The following is a 19,753-nucleotide window of genomic DNA, read 5'->3' as shown; positions in this document are numbered from 1 at the left end:
TTATTTTATTTTTTTGCTTTTTGGGTCACACCTGGCGATACACAGGGGTCACTCCTGGCTCATGTACTCAGGAATTACCCCTGGCAGTGCTCAGGGAACCATATGGGATGCTGGGATTCGAACCCGGGTCGGTCGCATGCAAGGCAAATGCCGTACCCGCTGTGCTATCGCTCCAGCCCCTCAACAGGTTTATTGATCAAACTATGTCCCCTGGGAAAAAGGGAGAAACCCTTTCTGTCTCCTGCCGCTCTTGTTTTTTCGAGAATGGAAATAAACTGTGTCTTATTCGAGGTAGTGAGGGGCGTTTCATTTAAATCAACTGGGTAGCCACAGACTCGGCGGAGGGGTCAAAGATCTGGGGGGACATGGGGAGGCAGATTTTCACCGTGGCTTCCTCTCTCCCTGCGTGGGCTGGACGGGCAAGGGCTGGCATTTCTGGGAGGCGGCCGCTGCCTCCTTGTTCTGCATCGCTCCCGGGCCCAGAACGCTGGGAGACATGCAGACGGTCCTTAATTACACACATAATTCCTAACGGATTGCCTTTAGTCATTAGCTAGTTCAGAGGTAATTATTATCTTAGACGTCTAATAAATACACCACATGTCTTTTACTTCAGCAGTTAACAGGCTGTCCCCGGAAGCAGAGGACTCGAGCCGAGAACACACTGGCCCCACCAAGGGGCTGGACGTGTCTGCCCAGCAGTAGCGCTCCAGGAAGGAGGGAGGCGACGCGTCCCTTCTATTTTACCAAGCCATCCAGTTGCATCCTCAGCTAAGGAACACTCAGAAATACCGGAGACTCCCAGGTCCACGCAGCTAGAGAGCAGAGAGTGGCATCGTAGATCCTGACAGCGGAGGGAGAATCAAGCACTCCTCGGATTCAGGGAGACCATCCCCCCCTGGCCCCCCCATCAGGATGTGCAGAGCCGACTTCCGCTGGGAGATTTATTTGTTCTGGGCACGGAGGAATTTGGGCTAGACCCGGTGGTGCTCGGGGCTGACTCCTGGCTCTGTGCTCAGGGACCCCTCCTGGCAGTGCTCGAGGGACCCTCTGCAGTGCTGGGGGTGGAATCAGAGTAAGCTGTGTGCAAGACAAGTGCCTTCCCCGCGGGTCGCTCTCTCTGGCTTTGGCTTTGGAAATGTTAAGCGATGAGAAACCAAGAGGCCGTAGTTAACTGGTTGTCCTCGGAAGCAAAGGACTTGGACCTAGCATTAGCGCTCCCGTGATCGTAAACACAGGGAATTTAGGGATCGTAAGCAACGGGAATTTAGGGATGATCATACCTCACCCGTATTCTGCTCCCTCTGCACGGCCCATCGACCAGTCAGCCCGGCACAAGCGCAAAGAAGGAAGCCGGGGAGCCAAGACTTGCACCCAGGACCATACCTGCATGTTCTCCCGGAGATCCGTGGCATCGCGGATGGGGGGCTGGGCGTTCTTGAACACCTCGTCGACGGTTTTAATCCACAGTGTTCTCAGGGAGGCATACTCCCGGGATTTCTTCCCTTTCCGCACAGAGAGACCCCTTTTGTGCGGCTTCCCGCCTCCTCGGCGGTTGGTGATGGCCACGTGGACGAACAGAGACGCGTGGGCCAGGACCTCCCCGGTCAGCGACTGCAGGGGCACGTGGCGGTAGCCCGTCTGTAAACACTCGAAGGGGATGGTGTACTGCCCGATGAACTCATCCCCGATGTAGTCGTCATCCAGGACCACGAAGCGCACCATGGCCAGCTCGGGCAGGTTGATCTGGAACTCGAAGCTCTCGTCGAAGATGGGCGTGTCCCCGTTCTGGTGCACCGTTTTTGTCCTTTGCTCAGCACAGTCCGCGGGGATGCCGTGGATCTCCACGTAGACATAGGGGTCCACCACGTCCCCTTTGGCCCCCGAGCCCTTGGGTTTGGGGAAGTTCTGCCCGCTGATGATCTTGATGTGCAGCAGCTGAGGCGACACCCCGGGCACCGAGTCCTTGGTGTTGGCGCTGAAGAAGGACACCTCCTCCCGCATGATGGCGGGCCGCAGCACGTAGCCGCAGTTGCCGTTCTGCCGGAACCAGCCGATGTTCAGGTCCATCATCAGGCCCGGGGTCTGGAAGTTCATGGCGACGATTTGGCAGCCACACTTCCAAAAGTCTTGAGGGTTCATGTTGCTGGAGTCGATCCTCATGGGGCTCGGGAACACCCTGGCCAGGAAGCGTTTGTTGTAGTTCACAAAGTCGCCTGGGTTCTCGTTGGCGTACTTGCTGGCCAGCACTTCGTTGAAGGAGCAGACCTCCCAGTACTTCTGCGCCTGGAACGACACCTGGAACTCTTTGAACTGCACCGACTTGCAGATGCTCACCAGCTCCGACAGCTCTTTGCACAGCTGGAAGCGCTTCCCAGGCACGTTGTTGAGTTGCTCCACGTTCTCCTTGCCCATCCGCTGGGACATCTCCGCTCCCTCGTCCTCGTCGGTGACGTCGCCCTCCACCCCGGGGCAACTGGAGGACAACTTCTTGGCTTTAATCAGTATCTTCCCTTTCAGCACGTCGGGGGAGGGGAGGTAAGACTCCTCCGCGTTGGGCAAGGTGGTGTGGAGCTTGTCTCCCAAGATCTTCTTCATGTGTTGCACCATCACCTTCTGCTGCTTGATGGAGCAGTGGTTTTCCAGACACAGGATGAGCGGATACTCGGAGGCGAAGAAGGCGTACTTGTTGATGATGTCGATGACGCTGCGGAAGACGATCTGAGACGTCATGGTGTGGCCTGTGTAAATGACGGGCTCGTTATCTGGGCCGTCCCACACGTCTAACTCCACGCTCCGGCACCCCATTTTAAGAGCGCGGATATAGCCCGTGATGTCCGAGGGCCCTCGGAACTGATCCTCTATTAAGTATGTATTGTGAGATGAGTTTATAAAGTAATGAGACAAAGGCTGCTTCATGTCCTGGCAGACCTTCTTATGCTCTGGGTCAAAGATATAGCAGTCAGGGGACATCAGGTAATTAGTGAAGCCATCGATAGAAAGCCAGCCTTTCTCCCGGCCCTCGGCCGACGGCTCGTACTGGTGGATGATCTCGAGGCTGATCTCCTCGTTGATATGGGCCACCCCCTGCTCTGCCTCCAGAAACATCATAAGGTCCTTGGTGTCGAGGAATTCTTTATTGCTTGAAAACTGAACTAAAAGGAAATAAATTTCAGGTCTGGTACAAAGCTCGTGGAAAACCTCGACAAACTCTTCCTTGGTGACGTCCGTGTCTGCTTTGTCCTTGGATTTGTGCAATTCTTTGAACTTAAGCTCGATTTTGCTAATTTTCAAGCCGGGATTGAGGTTTCGGATACACTGCACAGCGTTACACAGGGTTATATGTCCAAGGTTATCCACGTCAATTTCACTAAACATCTGCGAAACCCAAGAAGTCCTCATGTTATCCTGGCTACTTTCTAGCATATCCAGGGTATGTTTTCCATAAGAAATGAGGTACCGTAGTCCTGTAACCCAGATGTTAGCAACATCTGCAGAGTTGGCGACCAAATCGAGGGACTCGTAATTCTCCCCGTAGATGACCGAAAACGCACAGTCTTCGGATATCTGGTCAGAAATGCCATTGCTGCGGAAGATGTCTGTGTTCTTTCCTGTTCTCACTTCCTTGATGGATTTAATATCGATCTTGGCTTTCTCAGAATCCTTCTTAGACGGCTCCCATCTCAGGCTCTGCATATCGGCATCCAGCAAAAAGTACCGATGGTAAATTCTGGAGTTGGAGCGGACCTTTTTGAGTTCTGAGCCCTCGACCATGGAGTTGATGCAGTCGCTGGCACTGCTGATCTTCTTCTCTGTTGGCATGCTGCTGAACGAGACGGTCTTTTTCCGTTCTCTTTTCTGTTTTGTACCATCCTAGGAGAAGATGTGAAAGAGTGTATTAGCATACTATAAGCATAAGCTATTATGTTTAAGATGCTTGGTCGGGAGGGGATGGAGGTGTCGATAAGGAGTGAGTTTGTGTGAAGCCCTGGGCTGGATCCCTGGCATAGCATGCCCCCAGCAGTGCCACCAGGAGTGATCCCCCCCATCCACACAACACCGACACACATACAGACACACACACACACACACACAACTTGGAATACAAATTTCATTTCTTCTGAAAAAAGAATCATGCTGTCAAGATGTTCTCTTTTGTGCCCCATGATAAATGATGCTAATTCACTTTGAAATATTAAAGGTTCACAGCCTAATAATACAAACAGGCTAGGAATAATTATTGACTAAGCAGAACCAGTGTCAAGAAACAAGTGTCAGTAATGCCCAATGAAACCTTGCGTCAAGGACTGGCTACATCATATGCAGGGGTCAGAGAACAAAGAAAATGTAAGGTTTCTTGTTCAAATGTAAGGATTTTAAGAACGTAAGGGGATAAACGGTACAGGGGTAAGGTGCAGGCCTTGTCCTCAGCTGACCACGGTTTGATCACTGGCACTGCATACGGTCCCCCTGAGTAGCGCCAGTCCTGAGCCCTAAACACAGAGCCAGGACCATGGCTTTGTGGAAACCTAAGATGATTAAGTCAAGCCTGGGGCCTGTCTGATCAACCTTACAGCAGCATCCTTACAGCATACCTGGCTTGCCAGTTCATCTCCTAAACTAGTGCTTCTCAAAGGGTTGTATCTACACACATTTTCTCAGAACCACCTGGCTTATGTGGATGAAATGCAGATTCCCAGACCCGCAGACTCTGCTCTCTAGTGGATAGTAACCAGGATTTGCACTTGAGGCATCACCGCAGATGATGGTCATACACACTAACATCTGAAAACCACTTCCTGACTCGATTAGATGCACGAACTATTCCCAGAAATTCTATCAAATGACTAGAAATGGCCAAGAACGAACTGTTAAAATACCTTCCACAGAAACAGACACTGGCATGCCAGCAGAAATTCCTGGCTCTCCTGAATCTCACCGTAGAACATAAAGTCCGAAATACTTTGGATCGAGATGGTAGTATCACTGCAATTGAATTTAATCTGGATGGGAGGCCAAAATTCTAGGTAAATTCTAGCTAAATGTGCATGCTAAAACCCTAGAGTTTGTTCTAATGAAGCTTCCTACCATGCACCAGAAAGTGCTTGAAATGATACTGTCTAAATACTTCCAATACCAATAGGTAACATTACCATGACCAAGTGGAAAATTTTAGGCAGTTCTGTTTGGTTTGGGGGCCACACCAAGGATCACTCTTGGCCAGCTCGGGGCACTAGATGTAACACTGGCAGTTGAACCCAGGTGGGCTCTGTGCAAGACAAATGCCCTAACCACTATGCTATCTCTCTGGCCCCTGGACAGCGCCTGTTTGTAAAACCCATATTCCTTCTACCCACTTTCAACCATACTCCTAACAGTTCAGCTGCCTACTTTAAGAAGCCACCACTGTATGCATATGTGTTAAAGTTCCTTCATGTCTAAATATCTTTATTATTGTTATTATTTTCTTAATGCTCAAATGACATCCTAGCACCTTTCAGCATTTTTACCTAAAATGTTAGGGTGCCTTTTGGCGGTATAGGCAAACATGACCATCATTTTTCACTATAAGTCACTGTATTCATAAATGAGGACAAGGATTCTATAAGTTTCATGGCACTAAAGGAAAAGGCATGCAAAAAAAGTACAATATAAGGCCAATTTTAACATTTCTGCTTTGGAGGGAATCTTCTTTGAATAAAATTGCTGTATTTTAAAAAGCCATTATGCTATTCTCTGTCTGAAATTCAAAACCACTTTTACTTTTTGATGACCTATACTTCCAAAAGTAATTTGCAGAAGGTAATTAAACTTAAACTTTAAATCATATGGGTATTGTTTCCCTCCAAGTTTCCAAATGAACCACAGAGGTTTTTGTGATCTGAATGCCAAGATAGAACATAAAAGACACAAGGCAAAATATTTCTTTATCACTGCATCCTTGAACAATAAAGAGCAAAAGACATAAAAAGTGTGGTAATTGTCTCCAGAAGATATACTGTACTATAGTTGCTCCACATTCCCAAAGCGTAGACTGTATTCTATCTATTCAAGCAAGTGGGCATGAAATTAAATTTGTAATCAGCCACGCAGAAGGACATGAAACAAATATATAAATGTCCTATTTTTTTCAGAATGAAGGTTGTCGTTACCTTTAAAAAGACACATTCATCTTTAATAAAGACAACATGCTAATTAAATAGGAGAATTTTATCATCTTTGAACATTACTTCAAAGGTGCCACTCGTAAAAAAGAAATCACAAAGATAAACGGAGGCACTAATCCATTTATCCATTAAAAACATATAAACGGCATTTCCCCAGCACTGCAATCTTTCATTCTGTCGTTGTAACGTATTGATTAATATTCTATCACCACTTTCTAATCCCTTACACACGGCATACTTCACATTCACGACTCTCTTCGTTATTAAGAGGGAAGAAGCTGGGTCGCCATAAAGTAGGCTCTAATCACCTCTCCATGCTCACATACCCAACAGCTTTGGGACAGGAAGTGGCCTAAACATGTCTCCTTGTAGCCTTAAAAACATCGCTTGCCTTTCTTTGCAAGAGGCCTTTTTCCCCTGGGCTCTGCTGGGGGCCTTGTGATCAGACTGCAGACACAGGAACAAGTCACTCATGCCAGCGCAGCCCACTGACATGACTTCCCAGAGACTTCCCCTCTCTCCCTCCCCCCAGCTGCCTGTGGTCGCTGAGGACTATTCTTTCCTCCTTCCAGGACAGGCAGGCCTGAACCAGAGAGTCCGTTTCTTCCTCCTTGCAAGCAGATTAGAAAACACCAGTGTGCTTGCTTTGGGGCCAACAATTAAATTAGAAAACAAAATGAGTTTGAGCTGGGCCAGACCACTGGGAGCTGGAAACAATGGTGGGAGGGAGTGAGCCCTAGCTGGTTCCCCCCCACTGAAAGGCAAAGCACATGTGTGGGAGGCAAGGCAAACTGAGGCCAAGAGCAGGAGATGGGGGGACTGGAGCGATAGCACAGGGGGTAGGGCATTTGCCTTGCACGTGGCTGACCCAGGTTCGATTCCCAGCATCCCTGAGTGCAGAGCCAGGAGTAACCCCTGTGCATAGCCGGGTGTGAGCAGGGGTGGGGGTGGGTGGGGGAGGAAGAATCCATTGATGCGATGCTGCTCAGGCTCTGCAGTGCTGGGGATACCTGGGTCACCCCCAAAAAGCTGGGGGCCCCCAGGGACACACTCGGAGACGCTCAGAGACCCATATGGTGCCAGGAGCTGAGTTCAGGTTTGGCGCATGCGTACTTGGCTCAGAGCCAGGAGAAACCCCTGTGCATCGCTGGGTGTAACCCAAAAAGTAAAAAAAAAAAAAAAAAAAAAAAAAGAGAGCAGGAGATGTAGGGCCCAGACTTTCCAGACTCTTGCCCCAATTCCTACTCATTTCCACCAAGATTTTGCCCATCAGTGGCCAGTACTCGCCTCAGCCCGGCAGCAGGTCAGCGCACAGCTGGACTCTTATTTCCGACACTGCCTCCGTAGGAGCCAGTTTAAATTTAACAATGAACAGTGATCAAATAACATGCGCTACAGAAGAGTCTTTCTAACCAAAAGAAAACTAAAATGGCCCTGACTTACAGGCTCTCATCACCCGAGAGCAGAGGGAACAACAATGCGGGCTTCCACTGAGAGGGAGGCGCCTTGGGATATTTTTAAAATCAAGTAAGTGACGTTTCAGAGCTTTCTCTGATCGTCAAAGTGCTTGTCGCCTACAGCTCTGAGCGGTGAGTACAGCGGAGTCTAAACCTGGTTCCAAGGTAACGTTCCTGCTAGTCATGGCTGTGAACACCAAGAGAAGATACAAAACAAATGTCTGGGCTGCAGGAAAACCAGCTTTCCAAAGAACCCACCTCAGGGCCGGAGTGATAGCACAGCCGGTAGGTAGGGCATTTGCCTTGCACGCGGTCAACCTGGGTTTGATCTCCAGTATCCCACATGGTCCCCCGAGCACCGCCAGGAGTAACTCCTGCATGTGGAGTCAAGACTTAACCCCTGAGCATTGCCGGGTGTGACCCAAAAAAAGAAAAAAAAAAAGAATCCACCACAGGACTGGGGGAATGGTCTCCAACACAAAAGAACATGCTTTGCCTGTGGAGACACCAGATTTGATCCCTGGCATAATGGGTCCCCCCTCCTTCCTGTCTGCAGGACCCTGGGTGCACCCCCCCACACACACATACAAAAGTACCACTCCAGGACACTGTTGCATCTGGACCTCCAAATTAAAACAACCCATCTCCAAACCAACTCTAAGGTTCTGAATGTTTTTTTTTTAATTTTTTAAATTTTATTGAATCACTGTGAGATAGTTACAACTTTTCGTGTTTGGGTTACAATCTCACAATGATCAGACACCCATGCATTTTAAAATTAAGAACGAGAAAGAACTATGAAGATGAATTTGTCGATTCAACCATCATGTATTTACAGAGTAACACATTTGTACCACATTTTGGGTTTTGGGTGCAGCAGTGAACGAAAAAGAAACTGAGCACATTTTTTCTTGTACCGTGGTGAATTCGGGAGGAATAAACATGTTGATAAAACTTGGATGTATGTATTTGTAACATATTTTTTCGTCTTTGCATTAATTTTATTTTATTTTATTATTTTTTTCTTTCATTGAATCACCATGTGGAAAGCGTATTTGTAACATATTTTTAACATTTAAATGGTAATAGTCATATTGAGTCCTCTGGGGGGAACAAAAAACATATTCCTAACAAGACTGCCTACTTTAATGGAAGGGGGCCATAAAAATCACCATCTGGGATAATTAAGATGAAAAAATCTTTAATTAGAACATCAAATGGGTAGCAACTGTACAAGTGGACATGAAGAATTTCACATATTCTCATCCAAAAATGAGGTGATGGATAAGTGCTTCTCATTTCTTCTGTCAGCAACCAGGAAGCTTGGCGTGACTCTGACTGGCCTCGCCGGCTCTGGGCGACAGAAAACACATCTGAGAAGTTCAGGCCTGGTCTCCTGGCCGAGAGTGAGTGAGAGTGAGAACCAGAGTGAGAACCAGAGCCACGGCCGAGTCCCTTGGGAAGAGAATTACCTCCTGTTTCCCACTGCATTGCTCTGGTAACTCCGCCCTGATTTCTTTCCACTTCCCATTTGATTCATTTTCAATAAGCGTCCCCCAAAACGGCACCTGGGTATCCAGATGCAGTATCTGATCACAAAGGGGGAACACGACGGTGACTGTGGCACGGGCGGGGCTGAGGCCATGGAGCCCGGTGGGGAGGAAAACCAGGCAGCCCTTACGTTCCTCTGGCATAAGCCCACAACGGTTTCCTTCTATCTATAATAATGTTCAAGGAGGGACCTTGACACCCATTGAGATGGGTCGAGGACTTCAAGAGCTGAGAAGCACTGGCTTGAAGACTTTTCTGTCTTCTGCAAAATGACCCCACGCCAACCCAAGACAACCGGCCTGAGGAGCATTAACTGACCACCGGGAGGCCTGACCATTGTGGGTCCAACAGTAAGGCCTGGATGGAAGGGAGTCGTGCAGGCACCTCTGGGATTCCAAACAAGGGTCTTGGTCCAGCTCTACAGCTTGGACGGGCAATTAAAGACGGGCAACACACGGGAAAGAGGAGGGAGGAAGGATCTGGAGCAAAGAATGAAAAACTAAAATACCCTGCATCACTGCAAAGGTCATTTTATACAAAGTGACAAACAGTAAATAGAATAACTTGCAGGAAATAGAGTCACTTGCAGGAAAGCTGGGGGCAGCTGCCAGCTGTTCGCCTGCGTGCAGAGAGAGGATGGAGGGTCTTTCACCACCAGCAACAGAAATGAGGCCGCCAGCCTTGAGACCCTGCTCTTCCTCCCAGACCCACCCAACTCCCAGAGCCCACCTGGCCCAGGCCCAGCAGGACACGGACTTGCTGGACAGGTGGCCTGCAAACCAACGGGGGCACCTGAAAGTCACAGAAGGGAGGGATGGGCTGCTCCAAGGGAGACTAAGGATGCAGAAAGCCCAGGGAAAACGCCACTTCTGCTTCAAGAAGTAAAAGCTACTGAGAACAGGAAGCCGTGAGTCCTCTTATGCCCTTAGAAGAACTGGGGTCACCTGGAACTGAATTCCAAGGAGTGGCCAGGCCCTCCCCAAAGAGAAACGACCCTGAACCTTCTGTGTGAAGCACGGGGGGGGGGGAAGGCGGGGGGCGGGGGGCAAGGGAAACAGCGATCATGAAGCGATTCACTTGTTAGAATCTAGAACACAAAAACGTTGGTTTGAAAAGACCAACGCGTGCACCCAGGTTCACTGCAGCCCTTAGGACAAGAGCCAGGAAATGGAAATGACAACCCCAAGGCTCAACAGATGAAAGGATAAAGGGACTGGTATAAATACACAAGGGAAAGTAGAGCAGCTGCTAAGTGATGAAGAAACCGTGTCATCTGCAGCAACCTGGAGGGATCGGGAGGGAATCAGGGTCAGCCACATACGTTAGAGGGCGAAGAACAAATACTGGATGATGTCACTCTTCTGTGAAATACAGAGAGACCAAACAAGTGAGGAGACAATGTCAGATGATGACGATCTTTAACCTTGAGTTATGAACCTTACAAACAAACAACAGGGCGGGGGGGGGGGCGTGGAGGAAAGAAAATCACACTGGGGGCACTGGGAGAAGCTCATGGCCAATCTGGTGGTGGAGGGGCACAGTAACTTTCTAATTCATAAACTTTAACAAAGTGTGATGATCTAAAATATAAGAAGGAAAGAAAGAAAGAGGAAGGAAGGAAGAAAGGGACGGAGGGAGGGAGGGAGGGAGGGAGGGAGGAAGGAAGGAAGGAAGGAAGGGAGGGAGGGAGGAAGGGAGGGAGGGAGGAAGGAAGGAAGGAAGGAAGGAAGGAAGGAAGGAAGGAAGGAAGGAAGGGAGGGAGGGAGGAAGGGAGGGAGGGAGGAAGGGAGGGAGGAAGGAAGGGAGGGAGGGAGGGAGGGAGGAAGGAGGGGAGGGAGGGAGGAAGGAGGGGAGGGAGGGAGGGAGGGAGGGAGGGAGGGAGGGAAGAGGGAAAGAGGGAAGGAAGGAAAAAAGGAGGGAAGGAGAGAAGGAGGGAAGGAGGGAAGGAGTGAAGGAGAGAGGAGCAGGCCAGAGAGGGAGTAAGTAAATATGGTGCCCTGAGCACTGCCAGAGGTCATTCTTGAGCACTGAGCCAGGACTAGCCGCTAGTACCAAAGGGTGGGGCCCTAAACCTCCCTGTGGAGATAATGTAGGGCATAAGGTGCTTTCCTTGCACGTGGATCACTTGGGTTCAATCCCTGACACTCCAGAAGGTCCACAGTGCCCCACAAGGAATGATCTTTAAGCACAATGCCAGGAGTAAACCCTGGGCACTATTGAATGTGAGCTCCCACCGAAAAACAGACATTTCAGAGATGTATTCTTGTCACAGGTTTCTAAGCAGAGTTGGAGATGGGGTCGGAGGGTAGCACACACACGCCTTCCACACCCTGCATGCGGCGAGGCTCTGAGATCTCCAAGACCATGTCACATCTCCCACCGCAGTGACGCTGAGTGTGTGCTGCTGAAGCAGCAGCCACAAAAGGAAAACCAGAGACATACAGAAAAGATTCATCAGCAGACTAAACACGATCAAGGCAAGAATCGGTGAACTCAAAGATGGCCTTAGCATTTTTATCAATGTAAGAAGCCACAGATAATCACGATTCCACAGAAAGAACATCAGTCTTGGGGTTGGGGAAGAAGGAGGTTGGGCCACACCAGCGGTGCTTTGTGCTGACTCTTGGATCTGTGCCCAGAGATCACTCCAGGCAGTACTTGTGGAACCGTACAGCAGTGGAGACGCTGAAGGCAAACACCTTAAGCCTTGTCCTCCCTCCTGCGACTGAGAAATAATATAATTTATATTATTTAATAACATAATACTATGTAGAAATAATATAATACAATAATTTGTTTGCTGGCTTGGGGGGGTCTCTTAGGCCATATCTGGAGACACCAGCAGTGTTCAGAGGCTATCGCTGGCTCTGTGCTCCAGAGAACCCCCTGGCAGTGCTGGGGAGACCATACCCAGTACCAGGGGTCAACGGCATGCAAGAAAAGTGCTTTACCTCTTCTACTATCTCTCTGGCCCCCGCCTTAACTGTTATGAAGTAACGGAGGAGCATCTTAAAGGTTTGTGGCAAAGGAAATTCTAAGATCACTAAAATGTCAGACAACAAAAAATGAGAAAGCAAACACGTAATTTATGGATATAATAGAACTTAATAAAGACTGCAAAATCAACCAGAGGACAATTTATACATGTACCATGGTTTGCTTTATACCAAGATAGAAGAAAATTACCCAATAGTTTATGAGCTTCCTAGTTTAGGAATCACCCACAGAAATGCAGTGGACCACAAGATGTGAGCTAGCATTACCTGTTCTCTCGCCCCAGTTTCCCTACCTGAAAAACAGATCAAAATAATCCCTACGCCCTCCCAGATGCTATTTATAGTACCAACTTCATAGGGTTGTTATAATGATAAAAATGAATTTCTATTTGGAATGTGCTTGAAATGGTGCTGCCTGAAATTTTTTTTCACCTTACATTAGATACCGTTCAACAAATTCATTTCAGGCTGAAATGAATTTCTTCCTCATGAAAGAAACACAAGAAGGAACATCATCAAAAATGTATAACTGCATTGCTCTTATAACCAAAGATTTGCTGGAAGTTAGTTCTAGTCCAGAAGACAGAATAGACATGACCATCCTGTGAGTCATGTTTAACTGAGGTCATGACTTAATGATAAAAGAACTCCCCTTACTAATCTCTGTTGATGCTGCTGCAATGTCCAGCATTAAACACACACTTGGTTGTGATACCTGCACTTTTAGTTATGATGTTTATCAGGCCACCCTCATTTATCTGTAGAACATTCGTATGTATTAACTGGGAACTGCACTCATTATTGTTGTTGTTGTTGTTGTTATACAACTTTTTAGTTGCAGTGCCCCAAGAGGCCAGTCCTTTTGGTTGTGGTACTAACACACACTTGGCTATAGCATAGCAGTATTGCTTGCAGTGCCAGGGATCAGAAAGCAGAGCCGTGAGCATCAAACTGGGCTCATGTGGTGGTATTAGGAATGGAACTCATGGTCTATTTGAGTTGGTCTATTTCATGGTCTATTGAAAGACTGGCATTGTAGCCAATAGACTTTCTGATCTTCGACCACAGAACTGAGCACAACCAAATGGAAGCGGTAGCCAGTATATTCTGGGAAACTGTCAAGGGTATCCTGAAGCCTCCTCAAAGTGATGCTTCAATGGCCATGTTCTTACATCTGTAGAGAACATATAAGTAAACCATTCCTTTGTCCTTTGTTACTTAATTTTCAATCCCACTGACTTAATTAACACTCTAATTTAATTTTACATATGTGTAAGTATTCTATCATCAAAAGGAACAAGTTGACCCAAGGACTCTCATATTTTTTCTAAATAATCAAATGACTTAGTTCAAACATTGATCAGAATCATTTAGATGATGCCTTATACTTTATACCCCCATATTATTTCCTATACTATTCAACACAGTTCTCTATAAAGACAACACAAATTCCAGTCCTGTAAAATAAAGCTTTCCAGGTAGGGTTAAAGCCTCCAAATTATACAATGTTTGGGCTATACCTTCCCTTTAGGGACCTTTAATTATAAGATCAGAGGATTATAATTGAATATAGTATGTTCATGACAGTATTCTTCTGGTGAGACACTTTCAATACTACTGAAATATTTATTTGAGAAATTTACAAAACCATAATGTACATCTGTGTTCTAATGTAAACTGCAATAAAATTCATTGGTTTTTCTTCAGTAATGAAAAACTTAATGGTGAGCACTGAGCCTCTATAAGTTACACAAGAGATACTTTACGTTCCATAAAAATATTGATGGTAATGAATTTTAATTCATGATCTATAATAATGGCACTTAAGTGGTCCACTTTGGTGTGAAATATGTCAGTGTTTTTCAACTGTGTATATGGTAATCAGCACATTATTAAGCCGGGCTGACTTCCTCAATGATGGAGCTATTTAAGATGTGGTTACATAACTTTAATTGTTAATAACTGGTAAATCAGAATGAACTTGCAAAGATTTGCAAGTCAAATCACATAATCTAAATTTTTATCTTCAAATATCAAATCCCAGAGTAACTTCTCAATCATGATGCTTCTTGTACATAATGTCTACTTGTCATTATTTTGGTAGATATTGGGAAGAACTGATTTTCTTCACTTTTTTTCTTTTTTAAAAAAATTTTTTAAACTTAATTTAAGAATTGTGATTTACAAAGTTAATGACAGTTGAGTTTTAGGCCTAGATTTCAACACCAATTCTACCACCAGTATCAATTTCCCTCCAACCCTATTCTCATATTCCATTCCCACTCCCATCCCTTGCCCACCCCTCTGCCTGGCAACTTGACAGGTACATTACAAAGTTCCGGTGGTTGTAGCTTAGATCTCGTGTTTTTAGCGCTGCTGAGTCTATGTTTTAGATATATGGCTATACCACTCACCCACATCACCACTATAACTGAAATCTTGATGCCTGTTCACCCATTTCTTCCCTCCCATTCTCTCCCTGCCTTGATTCCTTGATTTCTTCTCTTCTCTGTCCTTCTCTCTAAACACTGGAGTTAAGGGTGATCTTGGCCTTCCCCTTTTACTTAGTTCAGTACAAATCATCATCCAGTAGTCTACAGACCACAGATAATTGAGATTATCCTGTGTTTGTCTTTCTTCTTCTAGCTTACTGCAATCAATGTTATCTTCCAGTTCCATCAGGTTGCAGCAAACTGCATGATTTCATCATACCTTGCAGCTGTACAGTATTCCACTGTGTATATATATATACCACACCTTCCTAATTCATTCATCTGTCATTGGATATCTAGGCTGATCCCGTATCTTAGCTACTGTACCTAATGCAGCAATGAATAATAGTGTGCATATATCCTCTTGAGTGAGTGTTTTTATGTCCTGGGTATAGATGCGCAATAGTGGAGTTGCTTGGTCATATGGCAGTTCAATTTCTAAGTTTATTAAAAACTTTCCATACTGTTTTCCACAGAAGCTATACCAGACAACATTCCCACCTGCAGTGGATGAGGTTTTTTTTTTTTTCACTACATCCCTGGCCAACACAGATTGTTCCTACTATTTTTGATATGTGCCATTCTCACTAATGTGAGACGGTTATCATCCTCATTTTTAAAAATCCTTAAATTTGGCATTGCTTGGGGGCTGAGGGGAGGGAAATTATAGCAATGGAGTCGGGGGGACCAGCCAGGAGTTACGAAAAAAGCTTCCATGGCGATCCACTGTAGGCAAAGCTACCGCCTTTGGCCCATATCCACCACAAGCATAAAAGAATAGTAGCAATTCCAATTAGAAACTTTAATATTTCCACAATTATTATTAAATTAAAATTTTAAAGAAAATTACTTCACTGACAATTTATTATGCAATTATTATTTTACTTCTGGAACTTTTTTAAGTCTAGGGATTTGCATATGAAATGTATGATTGTATGTGTGTGTGTGTTGAGGGGACAATCAGATCATAAATGGAAAAACAGTGAATAACATAAAAGGGGAAATCAGCTTTCTATAAAATACTCTTTTAAGTTCCAAGCAAGCAAGAGCCTGTGCTAGTCCAGCCCTCGCTGCTGTCTCCTCTCCAAACTCATACAGTACTGAATCCCTACCCTGTAATTTCACACTTAATCATCAGCTCTCTAATTGTTTCATGTGGGTTACCCTATCTCCTCGAGTAGAAAGTGAACTTTTGAAAGCAACAGGCCATGTCTCCCAGTCTATAGCCCTTAGCTGGACCCATGCATGCAGTTAAAACTGTGATTCCTCTTGATGACCCAGAAATTTCAAAGGTAAAGAGAGTATTCAACAGGAAGATACAAGACTGAAAAATAGGCATGTACCCAACAAAGAAGCACCTAAAGAGATAAAGCAAATAGTTATAGGCATGTGGTGGTGGTAGTGGTGGAGGTGTGTGTGTGTGTGTGTCTTGGAGGGGAGACAGCAGTACAGTAACAGTAAGGGACTCTACTCCTCCTCCTATTGGCCTTGAACAGCGCATCATACCAGAAAGACTCAGATATGGGGAGAACATCCCATCCAAAATCAGCAGAAAACGTTCTTTCTCAAAGGCACCTGGGATATTGTCCAAGATGTATCATATGTTATGTCACAAAACAAGTGCGAATAATTGTGAAAGACTGCAATTGCATCAAGCTATTTTCATAAACATGAGTCTAGAGATCAATTACAAAAAGAATGAAAATTCACCAATATGTAAATATTAAAGAACATGCTATGGAACAGCCGGTGGATCAAAGAAGAATTTTAAAAGAGGGATTCAAAAAGGTTCTGAGACAAATGAAAATAGAAACAGCATGCCAAAAAGTACAGCAACAGGAATTCTAAGTGGAAAACTCAGAGTAAAAATGCTACCCTGTTGGGGCTGGAGAGAGAGTAAAGCAGGAAGGGCTCTTGCTTTGCACAAAGGCAACCCGGGTTCGATCCCCGGAATCCTGTATGGTCTCCTGAGCCCGTTAGAGTGATCCCTGAGTGCAGTACCAGGACTAACTCCTGAGCACTACTATAAAAAAAAAAAAAGAAAGAAAGAAATGCTACCCCAAGAAACAAGAATACCCTTAGGCTGAGATGAAAAGCTCAATGAAGGAGTATATGCTTTGTACACTCACAGAAATTACAAATGAATAACCTCACTTCTGAAGGAACCAAGAAATGAATAAGCACAGTCACAAGTTAATAGAAGGAAGGAAATAACAAAGATACACATGGAAATAAATGAAATAAAGACTAGAAAGATGATAAAAAAAATGCAATAAGAAGAAAACTGACAGTCATTGAGCTAGATACAGCGGGAGAAACAAAAAGCAGAAGTTCAAACAAAATCAGAAGTAAAAGAAGATACAGCACAACTGGTACCATATAAATACAAGAATGAATTTGACTAATATAAGTGTTAATTCTCCTTTAATATTTGATAAAATTCACGAGTAAAGTCACTTACTTCTAGAATATTCCTTGTGAAGAGGTTTTCACAGCAAACTTAAAACTGATTACTTCCCCCCACCCCCCATCCCCCACCGTCGCCCTACACTTTTAGGGAGGTAGGGGCTACACTTGGCAGTGCTCATGAGGTCGGTCACCCTCTGTGGCACTCAGGGGACCATGTGGTGCTGGGGTTCAAACTCATGCCTCCAGCATGTAAAGCATATGTTCTATTGAACTGAGCTTCTAGAAAAGAAAGAGAGAGAGAAAGAAAGAAAGAAAGAAAGAAAGAAAGAAAGAAAGAAAGAAAGAAAGAAAGAAAGAAAGAAAGAAAGAAAGAAAGAAGAGAGAGAGAGAGAAAGAAAGAGAGAGAGAGAGAAAGAAAGAAAGAAAGAAAGAAAGAAAGAAAGAAAGAAAGAAAGAAAGAAAAAGAAAGAAAGGAAGGAAGAAAGGAAGAAAGAAAGAAGTTAAGGAAGGAAGGAAGGAAGGAAGGAAGGAAGGAAGGAAGGAAGGAAGGAAGGAAGGAAGGAAGGAAGATAAGGATAACCTTATGTTATCACAAGGTCTTGTTATTGAGCATGTCCTTGTTTGCTTATGTGTTACATACATGTGACCCACTCAAGCTGGAAAGCATGGAGTTCTAATAAACTCATCCAGGCTCACCTCACATGGCACTGCCTAGCATGTCTGGAGGGCAGAGGGCTGAGGGAGAATGGAGGGGGATGAAGTTGCAGGAGAGGCAGAGCCCAGAACCTACAGGACGATACAGACGGCATTTGGTCCTAAGGGTAACCCCAGGAAGGAGAGCACTGTGCTCTGACATACGTCTCTAAAATAGTACCAAGCGCAAAGTGGATTCAAATGGGCGAAGAATGAATGGAGTCAGGGAGTCAGGATATAGGTGGACTCGAGATCATTTATAGAGCTGACGGACAACACTCATAGACGGACGGGATGGGGGATCCTAAGGTAAGTGCGACATGTCTGGTGGGTTTAAATGATGGTGTCGTTCGCATGTTGGTGTCATTAATTTAGATGCGGAAGAATAAAAAATGGATTTTTTTTGGGGGGGTGGTCAACAGTTTTGTTTGAACATGGTAAGTCAGAGATGACTAGGGATATCCACATGGAGCTGTCTAGCGGGGGGTTCAACACTAACCTGGAAATAAAGGGAGAAGTCTACCGTGCAGGTAGAAATTTGGAAGCTCTGGCCCATTGGTATGACGGGGAGGAGGGGAGAATGGCCTAGTGTCCACTCCACTGTGTTTCACAATTTTAGCTTGTATGGGGAGAGAGAGGCCACTAGAGGAAGAAAGCAAAGGCTGGTGACATGCGAGAGCCCCCAGAGGTGTAAGGACTAAAGCCAAGAATAAAGTGCTTAAAATAAGAGAATGGTAAAAGATGTGCCGTTTCTGAAGAAACATTTAACAATGTATTATTAACCAGAGAAAGAAGAGAGCCGTGCATTGCCTCTTGGAGGAATCCTGGAGTGGAGAATGTTGGCAACATCGGTTGGACCTTCCACGAAAACAAACTCGTCTGACCATCTCTGCCTCTGATTGAATTACTTATTCCATTTGCATTTCCTATTACTTTTATGGAGCCGGATTCGCATTTGCTGTCCTGACTCTTTCTCCCTGTCTGTCTGTCTCCTGATCTCCTCTGCAGGGCTTCCTTTGATGTTAAGCGCATGAGGCATGTGCCTAAGTGCTTTGATGACCCTGACAGCAGCTGATCCTGGGGCAGTAAGAGGTCAGAGGGCCTCCTGGAGTGTGCTAGGAGGAGAAGGACGATGTGGGGTGGAGACCCAGAAGCCCCCCGGGAAACGCCTGTGAGTCAGAGGGAGGGAGAGTGTTTGTTTATCCAGACTGGAGATGTTACAGCAGGTTACTCTGCGGCTGGCCGGGATTTAGCCTGCAAAGGGGGTCGGGGAAAGTGGGTGGAGGAGAGATGAATGACGCAGGGAAAGGGGAACAAAAGCTATGAAGGAGCCAAGTCCTTGGGAAAGCAAGGGTAGATGGGTTCACGATGCCCTTTTTCCAGGGAGCACGCCCAAGCTGGGTCCTGGGGGAGAGTGGAAAGGAAGGGAAGGCTGACCCGAGGAACAGAGCTTGCAAAGAGATGAGAGAAGAGCAGCCTGTGGAGTCTGGAGAAGCTCGTGGACCTGAGGACCAGACGGGGAGAGACGGGATGTGAACTCTGAGGGATGCACAGCCTGTGTGGGAGAGACTCAGTCCTGTCTCGGACCCCGCAGAGAGTGGTGTATGCCTGGGATTTTGTTCATACCGATACACAGGTATGAGCAAATCAGATCACCGCTCATCTCTTTAAAGGAAGCGCAAAGGAACAGGATCTCATTTGCTTCACACTCTTAAGACTCACTAACTCGGTACCCGAGAGATGGTTCAATGGGTCGGAGCACATGTTTTCATGGAAGGAGCCTTGCGTTTGATCTCAGGCAAGGCTTGGGACCTCAGCACCACTGAGTGTGCCAGCCACCGCCCCCCCCAAAAAAAAAATCACCAATACACTCTTGCAGAAAACCCTTTTGTTTATCTTAACAGTTAATAACACAAAACACTGCCACTGTCACTGTCATCCCATTGCTCATTGATTTGTTTGAACGGGCACCAGTAACGTCTCCATTG

General features: G+C 46.0%; 1 protein-coding gene across 1 annotated transcript in view; it reads right to left on the bottom strand.

Moving 5' to 3' along the window:
• PLCL2 (phospholipase C like 2) overlaps positions 1-19,753 on the bottom strand; it is a 185,791-nt gene that overhangs the window by 68,219 nt on the left and 97,819 nt on the right. The window contains exon 2 of the mRNA XM_004603818.2: positions 1,387-3,873. Coding sequence (XP_004603875.2) covers positions 1,387-3,873 — 2,487 coding nt within the window. The remainder of the gene's footprint in view (positions 1-1,386; positions 3,874-19,753) is intronic.

This window comes from Sorex araneus, chromosome 4 (genome assembly GCF_027595985.1).
Source record: "Sorex araneus isolate mSorAra2 chromosome 4, mSorAra2.pri, whole genome shotgun sequence".
In the NCBI taxonomy this organism is placed as follows: domain Eukaryota; kingdom Metazoa; phylum Chordata; class Mammalia; order Eulipotyphla; family Soricidae; genus Sorex; species Sorex araneus.
Note: the sequence above shows the minus strand (reverse complement) of the source record. Positions and strands in the feature narration are given on the sequence as shown.